Source organism: Oncorhynchus mykiss, chromosome 30 (assembly GCF_057628025.1).
Source record: "Oncorhynchus mykiss isolate SJ-2025 chromosome 30, ASM5762802v1, whole genome shotgun sequence".
NCBI lineage: Eukaryota > Metazoa > Chordata > Actinopteri > Salmoniformes > Salmonidae > Oncorhynchus > Oncorhynchus mykiss.
This window is the reverse complement of record NC_143051.1, coordinates 36177908-36193853: the sequence shown is the minus strand read 5'-3', so window position 1 is coordinate 36193853 and position 15946 is coordinate 36177908. Positions and strand designations below refer to the sequence as shown.

Below are 15946 nucleotides of genomic sequence, written 5' to 3'. Positions count from 1 at the left end.
CTACAGTAAATGGAGTTCATCTATCCTCACAACTCCTCCTTCATTTCATACTGCCACTTCGGAAAAAGTTGACAGCACATCACCACAACAATGCCATTCTGTAGCAGTGTTTTTTCCCCTAAACTATTTCAAACTTCTCTCCGGTGTGTGTCTTGGTACTTCTCCATCCCTCCGTTTCAGCAGGTAACTCAGCTCATCACCACACCTGCACCCCGGGGAAGACAGAAGGGCTTAATAGCTACCACATACCACTGCACCTCTCTGCTGGAACATGAAGTTGCATAGAGCAACTGCCCCTAAAAAGCAACTTTTCATTTTTTTAAATGGCTGATGTGGCATCGATATGAGACCGACATTTACTCTAGTGTCAAAATTCACTACAAAATGTAAATAGCATCATTTTGGTCATGAAGTCAGTCTAGTCCAAAACTAAGATTTGCAAGATAGAAAAAAATGGAATGTCATGGAATGAAGGGTACCGTAACAGTTATCCGTGGGTTGGGATAAATTTTAATCCTGCCCACAGCTGGCAGCACCCAAGTAATCAATTCCGAGCGCAGCTGCATGCGAACCGGTCGTAATGCCCATGGTCAATTTGGTTTGACATTCGATATCCCTACGGGGATAGTTAGGGACCATCAGAAAATTACACAACATACACGGGACTATACTTTAAAAGGTCAATCGCTCCACATTACAATGACTTAACCTCAAACCAACTATACATTGTATAAATTAATATACAAATATTGAAAGCATATAATGAGATGTGCATAGTGAAAATATTGTCCCATTTACAATGTGTAATTTATTGACGGTCCCTAACTATCCCCAGAGATAGGCTATCCAAAGTCAATCCAACTTTGCCACAGTTCCACACCACCCGGCTGAAGCTAATGTATGAAATCACCCGAGTGACACCCACATCAAACCACACCCCAAAATCAACTCACGTTTGAATTCAATCACGGCTGCTAGCATTTTTTATTGAACCAAATCTAAAATGAGGCCAAATTAGGAAGGCCCTATAAATGTCAGACCAACACAAACTCACAATCATCTGCTTCAACATGAAAAATTGGAAATTCACGCATATGCAGACACACCTGTGCTGACGGCGTGGTGCCAGGAAAATAATTTGTCCCTCAACGATAAAAAAAAGGAAGGATCGTATTGTGAACTACAGGAGACAGAAGAGGGAGCACACCCCATCCTCTTCGAAGGGGGCCACAGTGGGAGGGGTCAAAAGCTTCAAGTTTCTCGGCCTGCACATCACTGAGGACCTAAAATGGTCTCACCTAACTGACATTGTGGTGAATAAGGTGCAATAGCGCCTTTACAACCTCAGATGGCTAGAAATCTATTTGGCATGGCCCCTAAGGCCCTCACGGACTCCTACAGATGCACTATTGAAAGCATACTGTCAGGCTTCGTCCTCAACTGCATGACTCTCCAGAGGGTGACGAGGACAGCCCAACGCATCAGAAGCCACGCTGCCTGCCCTCCAGGAGATGTACAGCAGCCGGTGTCAAAAGAAGGCCAAGAAGATCATTAAGGACCTCAGTCACTCTGCTCCCGTCCGACAGACGTAGACAGTCCAGGTGCATCAGAGCTAAGTCCAAGAGACTAAAAAACAGCTTCTATCACCAGGCCATAAGACTGTTGAACCATTCCTGATTTCTTACGATTTTTTTCTTATTTTTTTCTTTCCATTCATTTTTTTTTTTTTTTTTACATTTGACTTTACATTAGGAGTAACAGAAGCATTTTGCTGCACTGCTATAATACTTGCTAAGCTGTGTACACAACCAATAAACTGATTTGATTTGGATCATGTTCCAATCGCACATTTGGGGACCATTCTTTAAAAAATATATTTTTCACTTGTTTTTCCTCTATGCCGTCTGAAGGGTAAGGCGGAGGAGGGCTTTGCAGTCTAAAGAAGACAACGAACACCCCACACACTCGTTGCATGTTCTTACATTTGAATAGCAGTGCATCAATCACAAAGAGATTTTCTCAGGCTTAACTACTGAAATTCAGCGACATTCCAACAGCGAAATGTTCTGCAGGTATTTATTTTCCTACGGCAGTATTTGTACCCTGGCAGCACCTGTGGATGTTTTTTTGTTGTTCAATGTACTACAGTATTTTTGAATTGGGGCCTGCCTGTGTGCCTCTACATTCCACACAGGTCTCTCCATTCTCACAGAAACCAGCTCTGGGAACTCATCTGGTTGGTACCACGTGTACATCTGATACCAGGTGTACCAGGTTTACACGCAGAGAGCCAACGCAACTTTTCGATGTGACCTGACAGGCTGACCGCTTCAGAGGACAGAGCGGCTCCATCCACTGAGCTCATTAGGTTCTTAGTCGTGTCGACATGTGAAACGACCACCACTGTAGCTCAACATACTGGGATCAGGGTGTATAGTTCCCGTAAGATAATTCATTTTGCTGGCACTACAGATATTCTGGATCTGTAGATCTTCACTTATTAAAGATGCTCCAGTACGTTGGCGACTGAGAAAGTATTTTTGAAACCTCCCGCTTTGGCCTGGATGTGTCAATATGCATGTGTGTCCTACACAATCTATGAGCGGATTTCCTGTCTTACCTCATTTAGCCATGAAATCCCTCGTTCGAAAGCAACTGCTTTGAATATTATAGAAAATCCAAGTAGATTCGGTAAACAAAGAATGGAGGGCACCAACGACGGCACCAGATGATGACGTCGGGAAACATTTGACCCTTCCAATCCAGGGCGGCCTCCGAGTTATTACCCTACATGTCATCATCGTCACCTGCTGAGGAGGGCGGAAGGAGAGATAAAGACTGATTTACAACTTTTAGAACCCTCTTCATTCCATGAAGTGCTGTCATTCCTTGCGTTCCCAGCTGTGTTGGCTCTTTGTGAGTGACGGAAACAGAGGTGACATTAACAGAGAGGACGGAAATGGAATGGACCACCTGCGGTAAACACTGAAGCCAGTGTCAAGAGTTACCTCCAGTTTCCACACCACCCACAACACGATAGCCATGTAATAGTCGGCCTCGGGACAGATAAGGGTTATTCCTTAGTTTAGCTTTCACATAGCATTAACATGCCTGTCCATCAGAGCTCCTATCTCATGAAAGAGGAGGTGGAGGTTTCATTATGACTATGACAGGACTTCCTAGGTCATACCAGAGATGTTGTTGGACAGAGTGCAATTTACCTGATTGAAGCGGAGGCTAGCGAACCATTTTGTGTCCTGTGTGACTTTCTAGAAACGGCCCACTTTCACACAACCTGAGTCTTTCTATTTCAGTGCATATAGAGATATCTCTAAGTGATATTGTAATAACTAAACGGACCACTGTGTTCTTGACTTTACTATATGTATTTGCCGCCATCTTGTGGGGGCAACAGGAAACAACAGCTGCTATTGGGAAAGAAAATAACATATGTACAGTGTTGTCCTCTCTGTTTTCATGTTTTCAGAGGAACTGAAAACAGTGTGGCTTGGATATATAATCTTTACTGTGTGGGTCCACTGGGTTCTTTACTGTGTTCCATGAAAAAAGGACTAGGTCCAAGATTCCCATGATCAGATAACACATGGCATGCAAAAGGCCTGTCAATCAGGCAAACAACATACCTGCGCCTGCGTTCTACGAGAAACAATTGACATAGTGTACACTATCTTAAATAATGAAAGCCATAGGCTACACGAAGAGTGTCGCGTGCGCACACACACAAACACGCACGCCCAGCCATTCCTGTTCAGGTGTCGACAACGGGCGCACCACAGTGTGCGCCGATGAAATGTTACGCCACAAGTGTTTCCATTGGCAACGCCTATTGTCCATCAACAGGTGTATCTCGGGTCTACCGTCTAACACAAACAGAAGTCAAGTTCTTTGACGATGACTCCTTTCAGCCCATCCCACTGAGAGGGTGCAGAGAGGACCACAAGCATGCGGGTGGATGGGTGAGGCCAATCACCACTTCGAGTCTGGCTTGGAGACTTTCACGCGATGTCTTCCACCAAGGAAACTGGCCTATTCGACAATGACAAAAAAGGGATGCCGTCGCAATACAGAAATGTCCACAAAGAATATTAAAAGGTGACAGGAAATATAATCCCTGGGTGAATGCAGAATGAATCCACTCTGCTGGTAAATATTCTAGTTGTATGGCCTGAGGATTTACAGCGCAACGTGTCTAGTTCAGATGGCTGTTACGCAGATCCACATGTCATTTATCAGGACAGTGAAGTAGACTGTCTGTACTGTACATAGTACAGGGGATGTGCTATTGAACTCCAATTCATAATTCTAGCTAATTGCCCTCAATCACAACATTATGAGATAATAACAGTCTTTGCATTTTCAATAAACAACATCCCAGACACATTGCATAGAGAATGGACATCAACAATTTCCCCCTCCAGTCCACCGAGTCCCATACTCGTACAATTTACTGCGCAGCACACACCAAGCAATTAGCTATAGTCCTATTGTTGCTGAGTCCCCACATTCTCTCGCACTCACAGACACACTTGTGCAATCTGAGTGCACACACTCACTCATTTAGCATAGAAAGATCATATGAGACTTGATCACCTCCACTTCAAAACACACACATCATGAAAAGTAGGAAATCAGAGTAAGGATAGCAGATGAAATGTCATCCCTTACCCTTCGGGCTGGCTGAGGAATTGTACTCTGTTCCTCAGTGAGTTGAGGAGTGTATCTGCAGTGACTGATAGCGTCCCTCCCACCTGCTCTGGCTCTGCACCGGGTCTCTCTGTGGCAAGACCGTTGGCTCTCTTTCGAAGTCTGTCGAGGGTTGTGTCTCGTGCGACAGGAGGATTCACTGCCACCTGCTCTGGCTCTGCACCGGGTCTCTCTGTGGCAAGACCATTGGCTCTCTTTCGAAGTCTGTCGAGGATTGTGTCTCGTGCGACAGGAGGATTCACTGCCACCTGCTCTGAACTGGCTCGGTCTGTTTCCTGCGTGACAATGCTGTCTTTCCACTCAGTACCGAGTGTCCCTTCATGTTCTATCTTTACAGTGTATGTTCTGGACTCTGCATCTGTCGTTGTCTCTTCTCTGTCAAGTGCAAATGTGTTCTCGCCATGTGTGCTAGTGGTGTTTACTTTTGCTTTCTGCTCAGAGAAAGAGGATGTGTCCTCGGTAGTACGAGTTACTAGGTCCGCTTCCTCTGCTGTGAGTGTGTCTAAAATGCTCCCCTCTCGGTCTGTGGTGTGTGCGAGTGTGTTATGTGTTGCGAGTGTGTCCTGTCTCTCTCTGTTGCCGGTGGCAGCGTGTTCATTCTCGCTGCTGTGAGACTCCTGTGGCTCTTCGTGGCCTGGGGTCTGTCTGAGTGTATGTGTATCAGCGCAGGCCTCTGTTACCAGGTAAGCGTGTGTAACTGCACTCCGGTTACTCCCTGACCCCTCCTCCTCTCCATGCTGCTCTGTGATGGAAGGCGGGGCGGGCGACTCACATTCCATGAGTGTGTGCACCTGCTGAACAGGTAGGGCTGGTTTCACCCCATCCTCCCACCCTTCTTTCACCAGTGCCGAGACCTCTCTCGTTCCTCTCTCCTCCACCGGCACCAGCCTCTCTGCATCGCCGTCTTCTGGGGACTCAATGCGTCTCTTCTCCTCTCGGTGGACTTCATTCTCTTGACCTCTATCCTTCGTTTCTAACAGTACCTCCGTTACTTTCTGTGACCCCAAACTCCATCCTGCTTCAACGGTTTCATTACCATTCCTCCGTTGTTTGCCCGCTCCTTTCATTTCCTCTGCTTTCACCTCTTCAACGCCACTCTCCTCCATGTAATGCTCCAGGATGCTGTAATGGACCGCTGGTATGGCGACTTCCATGGCATTGCTGTTCTCTGGTATGATCACACACTGTGAGCTTGCCCTGTTAACGTCTGCATCACAGGGCACATGTTCCTTAATCTGTCTATTAGAATCTATGCTGTTGGCCTCTTCCATTACCTCCACCTCTGCTTCTTGAACTTTCTCAGTAGCCGTGGTGGACATATCATTTGATCTTTCCCTGACAACGTCTACATCATAGGACATAATATTCTGCTCAATCTGTCCATTTTCCTCTTCCATAATCTGCACTTCTGCTTCTTGACCTGTCTCAGTAGCCATTGTCTCTGCTGTTGTTGAGGAGACGGACGCATCAATGGAGATGATGGTTTCAAGAGTACTGGAATTCTTAGTGCTTGGGTGGCTAGCGCTAAGAATGTCAGAAACGAGGGTGACATTGTCCGAGAGAATGTGATCAGAGTTGTCAATGTTCATTAAAGAATGATGAAGGACGAGATCTGTGTTTTCAGTGTCCTCTGTATTAAGGTCAACTGGAAGAGCTGCGGTCAAATGCTCCGACTGATCAACAAGGTTTGGCCGAGTGTTGCAATCTGGTCGGAGCGGAACAGAATCGGTGTCCGTAACATAGACTGGTTTATCAAGGTTGGGGTCAGAAATGGTGGACACCTGGTCAGAAGGAAAAAGTTCAGGGAAAAGAACGTCATAGAGAGATTCACATGTGTCACTAGAGCCAGTATCAGGAACAGCGATATCGGTATTTGGGAGAGGTGAGTCTGAGGTGGGACGCTCAGGCTCTAAGTCATCCATTTCCATTGGCTCAGTTGTGGGGAGTGTAGGCTCAAAGCACAGAGGCGCAAAGGCCTCAGGCTCAGCGAGGGAGAAATCTGTGCTAGGTTGGGCAGTGTCTGTTTGAGGAACAGGGGGAAGCTTGTTCTCAAAAGGAGCGTCTATATTAGGAGGTGTGCATCGAGTGTCCATCATCACGCCCGATGTCACAACGCCAGAAGTGTAAGTGCTGAGAGCAGATGCGGTGTGGCCAGATATGTGAGGTGAGGGGAACATTCCAGGAAAGAGAGAGTCGTAAAGATCTCTGAATACTGGTTGAGAGTTGGTATCAGTAACAGTGAGGTTAGTATTAGCAGTGGTGTCTGTGTCAGGGTGGCTGGTATCCATTTTGGAGACTGCAGTGGGGACAGGGACGTCAGTGACACTAGCTTCAGTGTGATCAATGGCAGTTTCATACTCCTGTTTAACTGATTCGGGTAAAATGGGACTTGGTGAATCAAAGGGGCTATCCAAGGACAGGTGTGGGTTAGTTTCATCATTTATTATGGTTAGGTTGGTGTCAAGGCATCCCTCAGTAGAGTCATTGTCTGATGTGGCAGATTCTTGTGCCGAGGTGAAACTTTGAGGTGAAACAATAGCAGTGCTGATCTCTTCAGAGGTGATGGAGGTGACCGTTTCAGGCATAGGCCTAGATGTATCAGTGGTGGAGACAGAGGTATCATTGATGGAGTTGGTGTCCATGTCAGTAACAGAGTTGACAGTGATAAGAGCAGAGGTGACGGTGTTGAGAATAGGTGTCTCAGTGTTGTCAGCCAAAGAATCAGGGTTCAGAGGAAAGGTCTCGGTTTTAACGTCAGTTGTGTCCGTTTCAGTAATAGTGGCTTCTATATTGGGGTCCAAGGCAATGGGAGAGGGATCTGTATTAGGGGTAACAGTGGTGATATTTTCAACAACAACAGGTTGTCCAATGGAGAGAGTAACATAAGAGGCCTCAGTTTTGCTAAGTGAGAGTGCAGTCACAGGAAGGACAGGGTCAGCGCTGGGTAAGGGGGACATTTCATCACTCTGGTTTGAGGTGTAAACTGTAGCAGGAGGAGAGCTAGTGGGGGGAAATGATGTAGCTGGGCTCAATGGGTAGCAGGGGGGTGGGCTAGATGGATAGGAGGGTGGAGGTGGGTTAGGTGGGAAAGGTGGAGGACTTGGGTTAAAGCTATCAACATCCATTGGAGAAGCTGTGTCAGTATGGTCTGTTGAGGCATACGGATTGTCACACTGAGCATCCGGGCTCTCCTCTTCCTGTGAGGTCTCGTTCCACTCCATCTCAGGCATAGCTAAAGGAACTTTTCTTGTAGCCCGGCCCACTTCAAGAGGAATAATGTTATCCATCTGGGAAATTGGTTGGTTGGTGGCAGTCTTAGGACTGTCCATCGGTGGCTCCTGGGCCTGCGATTTCTTGGGGACAGTGGGAGGAGGATAAGAGGTGACCAGTGTCTTAGTGTTTAGGTCAGGCTGAGACACAGCGAACCTTACCCTCTTGTTCAGAGTGCCGCCTTGGCCGATGTCCCAGAGGCTGAGGTTCAGAAGCTCCTCCTCTTGCCCTTTGACTTCTGGCTCGGAGCCGTGGAGGACCACGATGCTCTGGGAGAGATCCCCGTCACTCTTCTTCTTCCTCCTCTTCAAGCCAAAGGTGAACGTGCCAAACCTCTTGGGCTTGGCACGGAGGTCCATCTCTGAGTAGCTGAGGTCCTTGGCCTGTTTGCTAGCGATAGACGGAAAGGCAGAGGGAGGTATAGTGAGTGAGAGCGGGGGAGGGGGGGCAATGTGCTAAGAGAGAGATTGGGGAGAGAAATGAGAGAGAGCATTATTTCTTAGCTTTGAAATGAACATTTCATACTCTACAAAATTTTTTTAGAGCCAATAATCTCACTGCATCATTCACATAAGAATAATGTTTTGACTTCATAAGAAACAAACCCTAGTTACTCAGAGCTTGCAAAACTCCACTGACCACAAAAGGCAAGCATCACTGGTATGTATACAGTGTATTTAGAAAGTATTCAGACCCCTCGACTTTTTCCACATTTACAGCCTTATTCTAAAATGGATTAAATAAAAAAATGTCCTTCATCAATCTACACGCAATACCCCATAATGACAAAGCGAAAACAGGTTTTTAAAAACATTTGCAAATTGTGGGTGACAGGTCTTGGTCAGGGAGGTGACCAAGAACCCGATGGCCACTCTGACAGAGCTCCAGAGTTCCTCTATGGAGATGGCAGAAACTTCCAGAAAGACAACCATCTCTGCAGCACTCCACCAATCAGGCTTCTATGGTAGAGTGGCCAGACAGAAGCCACTCCTCACTAAAAGGCACTTGAAGGCTGCTTGTAGTTTTCAAAAAGATTCTCTGGTCTGATGAAACCAAGATTGAACTCTTTGGCCTGAATGCCAAGCGTCATGTCTGGAGGAAACCTGTCACCGTCCCTACGGTGAAGCATGGTGGTGGCAGCATCATACTGTGGGGATTTTTTCAGCGGCAGGGACTGGGAGACTAGTCAGGATCGAGGGAATGATGAACAGAGCAAAGTACAGAGAGATCCTTGATGAAAACCTTCTCCAGAGCGGAGGCGGGATTGCTGTAGGGGTTTTATGACACCTCACGCTAATCGTAAATTGTAGGCAGCAGATGACTCCTTTTGGTCTCTAGTATTGGTGAATGGAATCCCTTTGTTACTGAAGGTTTTGCTGCCCAAAAACTCTCATGTCCAACAGTGAACACTGGGACAATATATTTCAACATCCGAATGTGGGGAATAATGAGAGATGGAATATGGGAAATTAATGTATATTTTGTGGTGTCATTAAAAATGGTATAAAAGTGATTTAATGAAAATATTATAACTTGAAGAGCTTTCACACTGTGAATATCAGGTTTACATCCTTTACGTTGTGTAGGAAATATAAAGGATGAAGATAATATTTTTGTTAAGATAGGAATTTGATTTTAGTTCTAACAAGATCATATATTTTTTTTGATGTTTTGCCCAGTAACTAGCCATGCCCGAGGGTGCTCAGAGAACGTGTCAGTATTACGGAAACAACCCTTTTTATCCAAGTGTATAAAAGATTGAGTTAAGAATTAACATACCAGACTATAAGGACCACAAGCTGCAGCTAGGTCTCCATTGGTCATGACCCTGGAAATCAACACAAGTTGAAGAAGACAAAGTAGCCTCTAACAATCAATGTTAAGGTTGAGTAGCTGTTCTAAGTACTGTATCTAAGAAAGTGAATTTAAGTAGGACCATATGGTTATTCTCTTCAAATCATCATTGACTACACTGCTCTCATCACAACTCTGGGGATCATCGACACGGCTGATTAGCTGTCCTCAGAAGACCACTCTTCCAGAACGAGTGAAAGTCAACACAGACAACTAAGGAGGACATTGTGACCTCTTGTGGACAATCAGGAGACTCACACTTACAAACCAAGGAGAAGGCCCAATCAAACCATTTTCACAAAGCGGAACCCTTTTCACGAAGGCCTGGATCCAACAGAGATATACAACGAAGACCTTCAACGCGTAAATACATGCATTACGAGCGGCAGTTCGGGGCAAGTTATTAGGTTAACTGTGAACGTAGTTCCCAAATGTATCCAAGTGTCTCTCTTTCTCTCTAACTTTCCATCTTTTGTAACAAGTGTCATATGGTGTTAGTCCGCTAGGGACCTGTTTTCATCATATTAAGTTTCTAATCAACAACCTATACCATATGTGTGTGTGTATCCTGTTTTATCATTTAGTTTGTTAATAAATAAATAATCAAATCAATGTGTGGTACGGAATGATCAGTAAGACTCGGGTTTGTGCAGATTCAAGTCTGCGACGTTCAGAATGAGACTGATATGAGCTAATGTTTAATAAGTGACTTATCGATATATAACACATATATATATATATATATATATATATATATATATATATATATATATTCTTGAGCTTAATTCGGGAGATGGTAACTCGTTAAACAACTTCTTCCGTGGTGCCCCACATTCCTAATGAGTTAATTGATACATGATTACTTTAATCTGGTAACAATTAAACATAGTAGGTAATTATTTGATAAATAACAGTCATCACATTAATGAAAGTCACGTCACAACAGATGATCTGCAAAGAAGAATGGGAGAAAATCCCCAAATACAAGTGTGCCAAGCTTGTAGTGTCATACGGGGGCGGCAGGTAGCCTAGTGGTTATAGAGGTGGGCCAGTAACCGAAAGGTTATTAGATCGAATCCCCGAGCTGACAGCTTTGCACACTCTTAGCATTCTCTCAACCAGCTTCACCTGGAATGCATTTTAATTAACAGGTGTGCCGTGTTCAAAGTTCATTTGTGGAATTTCTTTCCTTCTTAATGTGTTTGAGACAATCAGTTGTGTCGTGACAAAGTAGGGGTGGTATACAGAAGAAAGCCACATTTGGTAAAAGACCAAGTCCATATTATGGCAAGAACAGCTCAAATAAGCAAAGAGAAATGACAGTCCATCATTACTTTAAGACGTGAAGGTCAGTCAATGCGGAACATTTCAAGAACTTTGTTTCTTCAAGTGTAGTCGCAAAAACCATCAAGAGCTATGATGAAACTGTCTCTCATGAGGACCGCCACAGGGAAGGAAGACCCAGAGATCAAATCAAACTTTATTTGTCACATGCGCCGAATACAACAAGTGTAGACCGTGAAATGCTTACTTTACAAGCCCTTAACCAACAGTGCAGTCTTAGAAGAGTTAAGAAAATATTTACCAAATAAACATAAAATTATAAAATATAACACAATAACAAGGCTATATACAGGGGGTACAGGTTAGTTGAGGTAGTTTGTACAGGGTAGGTAGGGGTGAAGTGACTATGCATAGATAATAAACAGTGAGTAGCAGCAGTGTACAAATCAAATGGAGGGGTGGGGGGCGTGTCAATGTAAATAGCAATGTAAATAGTCCGGTGGCCATTTGAATAATCGTTCAGCAGGTAGAAGCTGCTAAAGAGCCTTTTGGTCCTAGACTTGGCACTCAAGTAATGCTTGCCATATGGTAGCAGAGAAAACAGTCTGACAATTCTATGGGCTTTCCTCTGACACCGCCTATTATATAGGTCCTGGATGGCAGGATGCTTGGCCCCAGTGATGTACTGGGCCGTACGCACTACCCTCTGTAGCGCCTTACGGTCAGCACCTCTGCTGCTGGATAAGTTCATTACAGTTAACTGCACTTCATATTGCAGCCCAAATAAATGCTTCACAGAGTTCAAGTAACAGACATCTCTACATCAACTGTTCAGAGGACACTGCATGAATCAGGCCTTCATGGTCAAATTGCTGCAAAGAAACCACTATTAAACGACACCAATAAGAAGAGAATTGCTTGGGCCAAGAAACACAAACAATGGAAATTTGACCGGTCGAAATCTGTCCTTTGGCCTGATGTGTCCACATTTGAGATTTTTGGATCCAACCGCTGTCTCTTTGTGAGATGCAGAGTAAGTGAAAGGATCATCTACGCATGTGTGGTTCCCACGTGAAGCATGGAAGAGGTGGTGTGACGGTGTGGGGGTGCTTTGCTGGTGACACTGTCTATGATTTATTTAGAATTCAAGGCACACTTAACCAGCATGGCTACCACAGCATCCTGCAGTGATACGCCATCCCATCTGGGTTGCGGTTAGTGGGACTATGATTTGTTTTTCAACGGGACAGTGACCAAAAACACACCTCCAGGCTTTGTAAGGGCTATTTGACCAAGAAGGAGAGGGATGGAGTGCTGCATCAGATGACCTGACCTCCACAATCACCCGACCTCAACTCAATTGAGATGGTTTGGGATGAGTTGGACCACAGAATGAAGGAAAAGCAGCCAAGTGCTCAGCATATGTGGGAACTCCTTCACCTGTTGGAAAAGCATTCCTCATGAAGCTAGTTGAGAGAATGCCAAGAGTGTGCAAAGCTGTCATCAAGGCAAAGTGTGGATACTTTGAAGAATCTCAAATATAAAATATATTTTATATTTTATATTCATCCAAGCACAGGATGTAGCTCTTAGTTTAGTTTGTAATATCAAATCAAATGTATTTATATAGCCCTTCGTACATCAGCTGATATCTCAAAGTGCTGTACAGAAACCCAGCCTAAAACCCCAAACAGCAAGCAATGCAGGTGTAGAAGCACAGTGGCTAGGAAAAACTCCCTAGAAAGGTCAAAACCTAGGAAGAAACCTAGAGAGGAACCAGGCTATGTGGGGTGGCCAGTCCTCTTCTGGCTGTGCCGGGTGGAGATAACAGAACATGGCCAAGATGTTCAAATGTTCATAAATGACCAGCATGGTCAAATAATAATAATCAAAGGCAGAACAGTTGAAACTGGAGCAGCAGCACGGCCAGGTGAACTGGGGACAGCAAAGTGTCATCATGTCAGGTAGTCCTGAGGCATGGTCCTAGGGCTCAGGTCCTCCGAGAGAGTGAAAGAAAGAGATGCTAGTTATAGGTCGCAAGAAACAAAGAGATCTGCTGTTGGATCTGACAATTAATCTTGATGGTTGTACAGTCATTTAAAATAAAACTAGAAAGGCCTGATTGGTGGAGTGCTGCAGAGATGGTTGTGCTTCTGGAAGTTTCTGCCATCTCCACAGAGGAACTCTAGAGCTCTGTCAGGTGTCCATCGGGTTCTTGGTCACCTCCCTGACCAAGGCCCTTCTCCACCGATTGCACAGTTTGGCCGGGCAGCCAGCTCTAGGAAGAGTTTTGGTGGTTCCAAACTTCTTCCATTTAAGAATGATGGGAGGCCAGTGTGTTCTTGGTGGCCTTCAACACTGCAGAAAAGTTTTGGCACCCTTCCCCCGATCTGTTTCTCGACACAATCATGTCTCGGAGCTTTAAGGACAATTCCTTCAACCTCATGGCTTGGTTTTTGATTTGACATGCACTGTCAACTGCGGGACCTTATATAGACAGATGTGTGCCTTTCCAAATCACGTCCAATCAATTGAATTTCCCACAGGTGGACTCCAAATCAAGTTGTAGAAACATCAAGGATGATCAATGGAAACAGGATGCACCTGAGCTCAATTTCAAGTCTCATAGCAAAGGGTCTTATGTGAATAAGGTAATTGTGTTTTTTATTTGCAATATTTTGCTGACATTTCTAAAAACCTGTTTTTGATTTGTCATTAAGGGGTATGTGTGTAGATGGCTGTGGATTGTTTTTTGTATAAGGCTGTAACCTAACAAAGTGTGGAAAAAGTCAAGGGGTCTGAATACTTTCAGATGGCACTGTACATACCAAGCTGGTGGGGCAAGTCGTAGAAAATCTATAACATGGTCTCTGATCTCTTTATCCTGTCCATCTAACTCCTAATGTATGATGGTTGTCATGCCATGTTACCATAGCAGTTGGCTTGGCTATACATAGCGGTTGCCATATACAGCAGTAGAAACAGATCAATGACCAAGCTAGTATTTGGCTGATTGTCAGAACAGAAAGAGTGAAACGTCAATGTACTTGAAGACTACTATAGAAATTGTTGACTGTTAAAGGAAAGACCGAAAGGAGAATATGATGTGGTTTGTGGACCAACGGAAATCAAGGGCATGCGGTTGTGTGTGATGTTCTGGTTATGAAAGTGATGTAACTTGTACTTTGTTTTCAGGGGTGAATGAGACAATGTATTCCCCTAACCTTATTGTTTCAAGAAAGTCATTTTTTAAATATTATATTAGTTGTATATGTTTTTCCTTATCATATGTGTCACACCAGCCTTCGCTTTGGCTCCCTCTCCTTTCTGGCTCAGGCGTTTGGCGTTGCAGGTCTTCTAGCTGCTGCCGAACCTACTGCTGGAAAACGCCCTTCACTCATCAATCCCCTGGACTTGTCTCATCATCATTACACACACCTGGTTCCAATCCCCACTCTATCACTATATTACACTCCCTCTGCCATTTGTCTTTGTCGGTCATTGCAAATGTTACTTGTTTTCCTGAAAGAAAACTCTCTTACTATTTCCTGAGTACTTTATATTTTGCACTTTGGGTTCACCCTGTGCCTTTTTGTTTATGAAGATATATTTTGAGCACAAGAGCGTTTGGTTTCGTCCAGTTTTGATCTATGGTGTTCCATACCTCCTCGGCGCGCCATAACCAATCGTCCACGACAGGAGACTCGATCTGACGCCGATGTTAGGGCCGGTTGATAGCCTAGAACACACTGAAAGGGTGTGAGATTAGTGGAGGACGTTCCGTTAACGGGACAGTTGTAAATCATGCAGCGCCTTCTGTCACGATCGCAGATTTTAGAGAAACAACAAATGTCGGTACATATCGGCTGAAAGCTTAAATTACTGTTAATATAACTGTACTGTCCAGTTTACAGTAACTATTACTGCAAAACAATGCCATGCTATTGTTTGAGGAGATCTCCTAACAACAAAACACTTTTTTCACCGCGATAGGTTTGATAAATTCACCACTGAAGGTGAAATGTGTACTTACATTCTGAAATCTTGCTCTGATTTATCATCCAAAGGGTCCCAGAGATCACATGAAGTGTTTTGTTGGATAAAATCATTTTTCATATCCTAAAAAAGTCCATATAGCATGCACGATCAATTTTCTACTTCCACTCATTCAATTTACAAAGAAATCTGTGAAAATCAAACCCGAAACGTTGTTTAAACCAGTCAAATCACATTTGTATTTATACCTCAGAGTTCCTAGAACGTAACCAGACTTCACTATATCATTAGGAGTGTAATATATCCTATAGGACACCAAATTTGGTAAGAGAACGACGCCTTCATGGCACGCCGATGACGCGGCCGATCTTCACTTGATTGACTGTAACTTTGTCAAATAGGCACCAATCAGGGTCAAACAAAGCTAGCTACATATCCAATGAGCTGGGCTTTACGGGAGTATACGGTATACAGGAAATCCTGTATCTGTCGCAGAATGTTGCTGCTTAAAACTTCTTGGAACTCTGGGGGCGGTATTTCATTATTGGATAAAAAAATGTTCCCGTTTTAAGCGCGATATTTTGTCACGAAAAGATGCTCGACTATGCATATATTTGACAGCTTTGGAAAGAAAACACTCTGACGTTTCCAAAACTGCAAATATATTGTCTGTGAGTGCCACAGAACTGATGCTACAGGCGAAACCAAGATGAAATTTCAAACAGAAAGTGCCCCAGATTTTGAAGGCGCTGTGTTCCAATGTCTCCTTATATGGCTGTGAATGGGCAACGAATGAGCTTAGACTTCCTGTCGTTTC

General features: G+C 44.4%; 1 protein-coding gene across 1 annotated transcript in view; it reads right to left on the bottom strand.

Annotated features, from left to right (window-relative positions):
- LOC110488383 (uncharacterized) overlaps positions 1 to 15946 on the bottom strand; it is an 86248-nt gene that overhangs the window by 45498 nt on the left and 24804 nt on the right. The window contains exon 3 of the mRNA XM_036971163.2: positions 4687 to 8450. Within this exon, the coding sequence (XP_036827058.2) occupies positions 4687 to 8450 (3764 nt within the window). The remainder of the gene's footprint in view (positions 1 to 4686; positions 8451 to 15946) is intronic.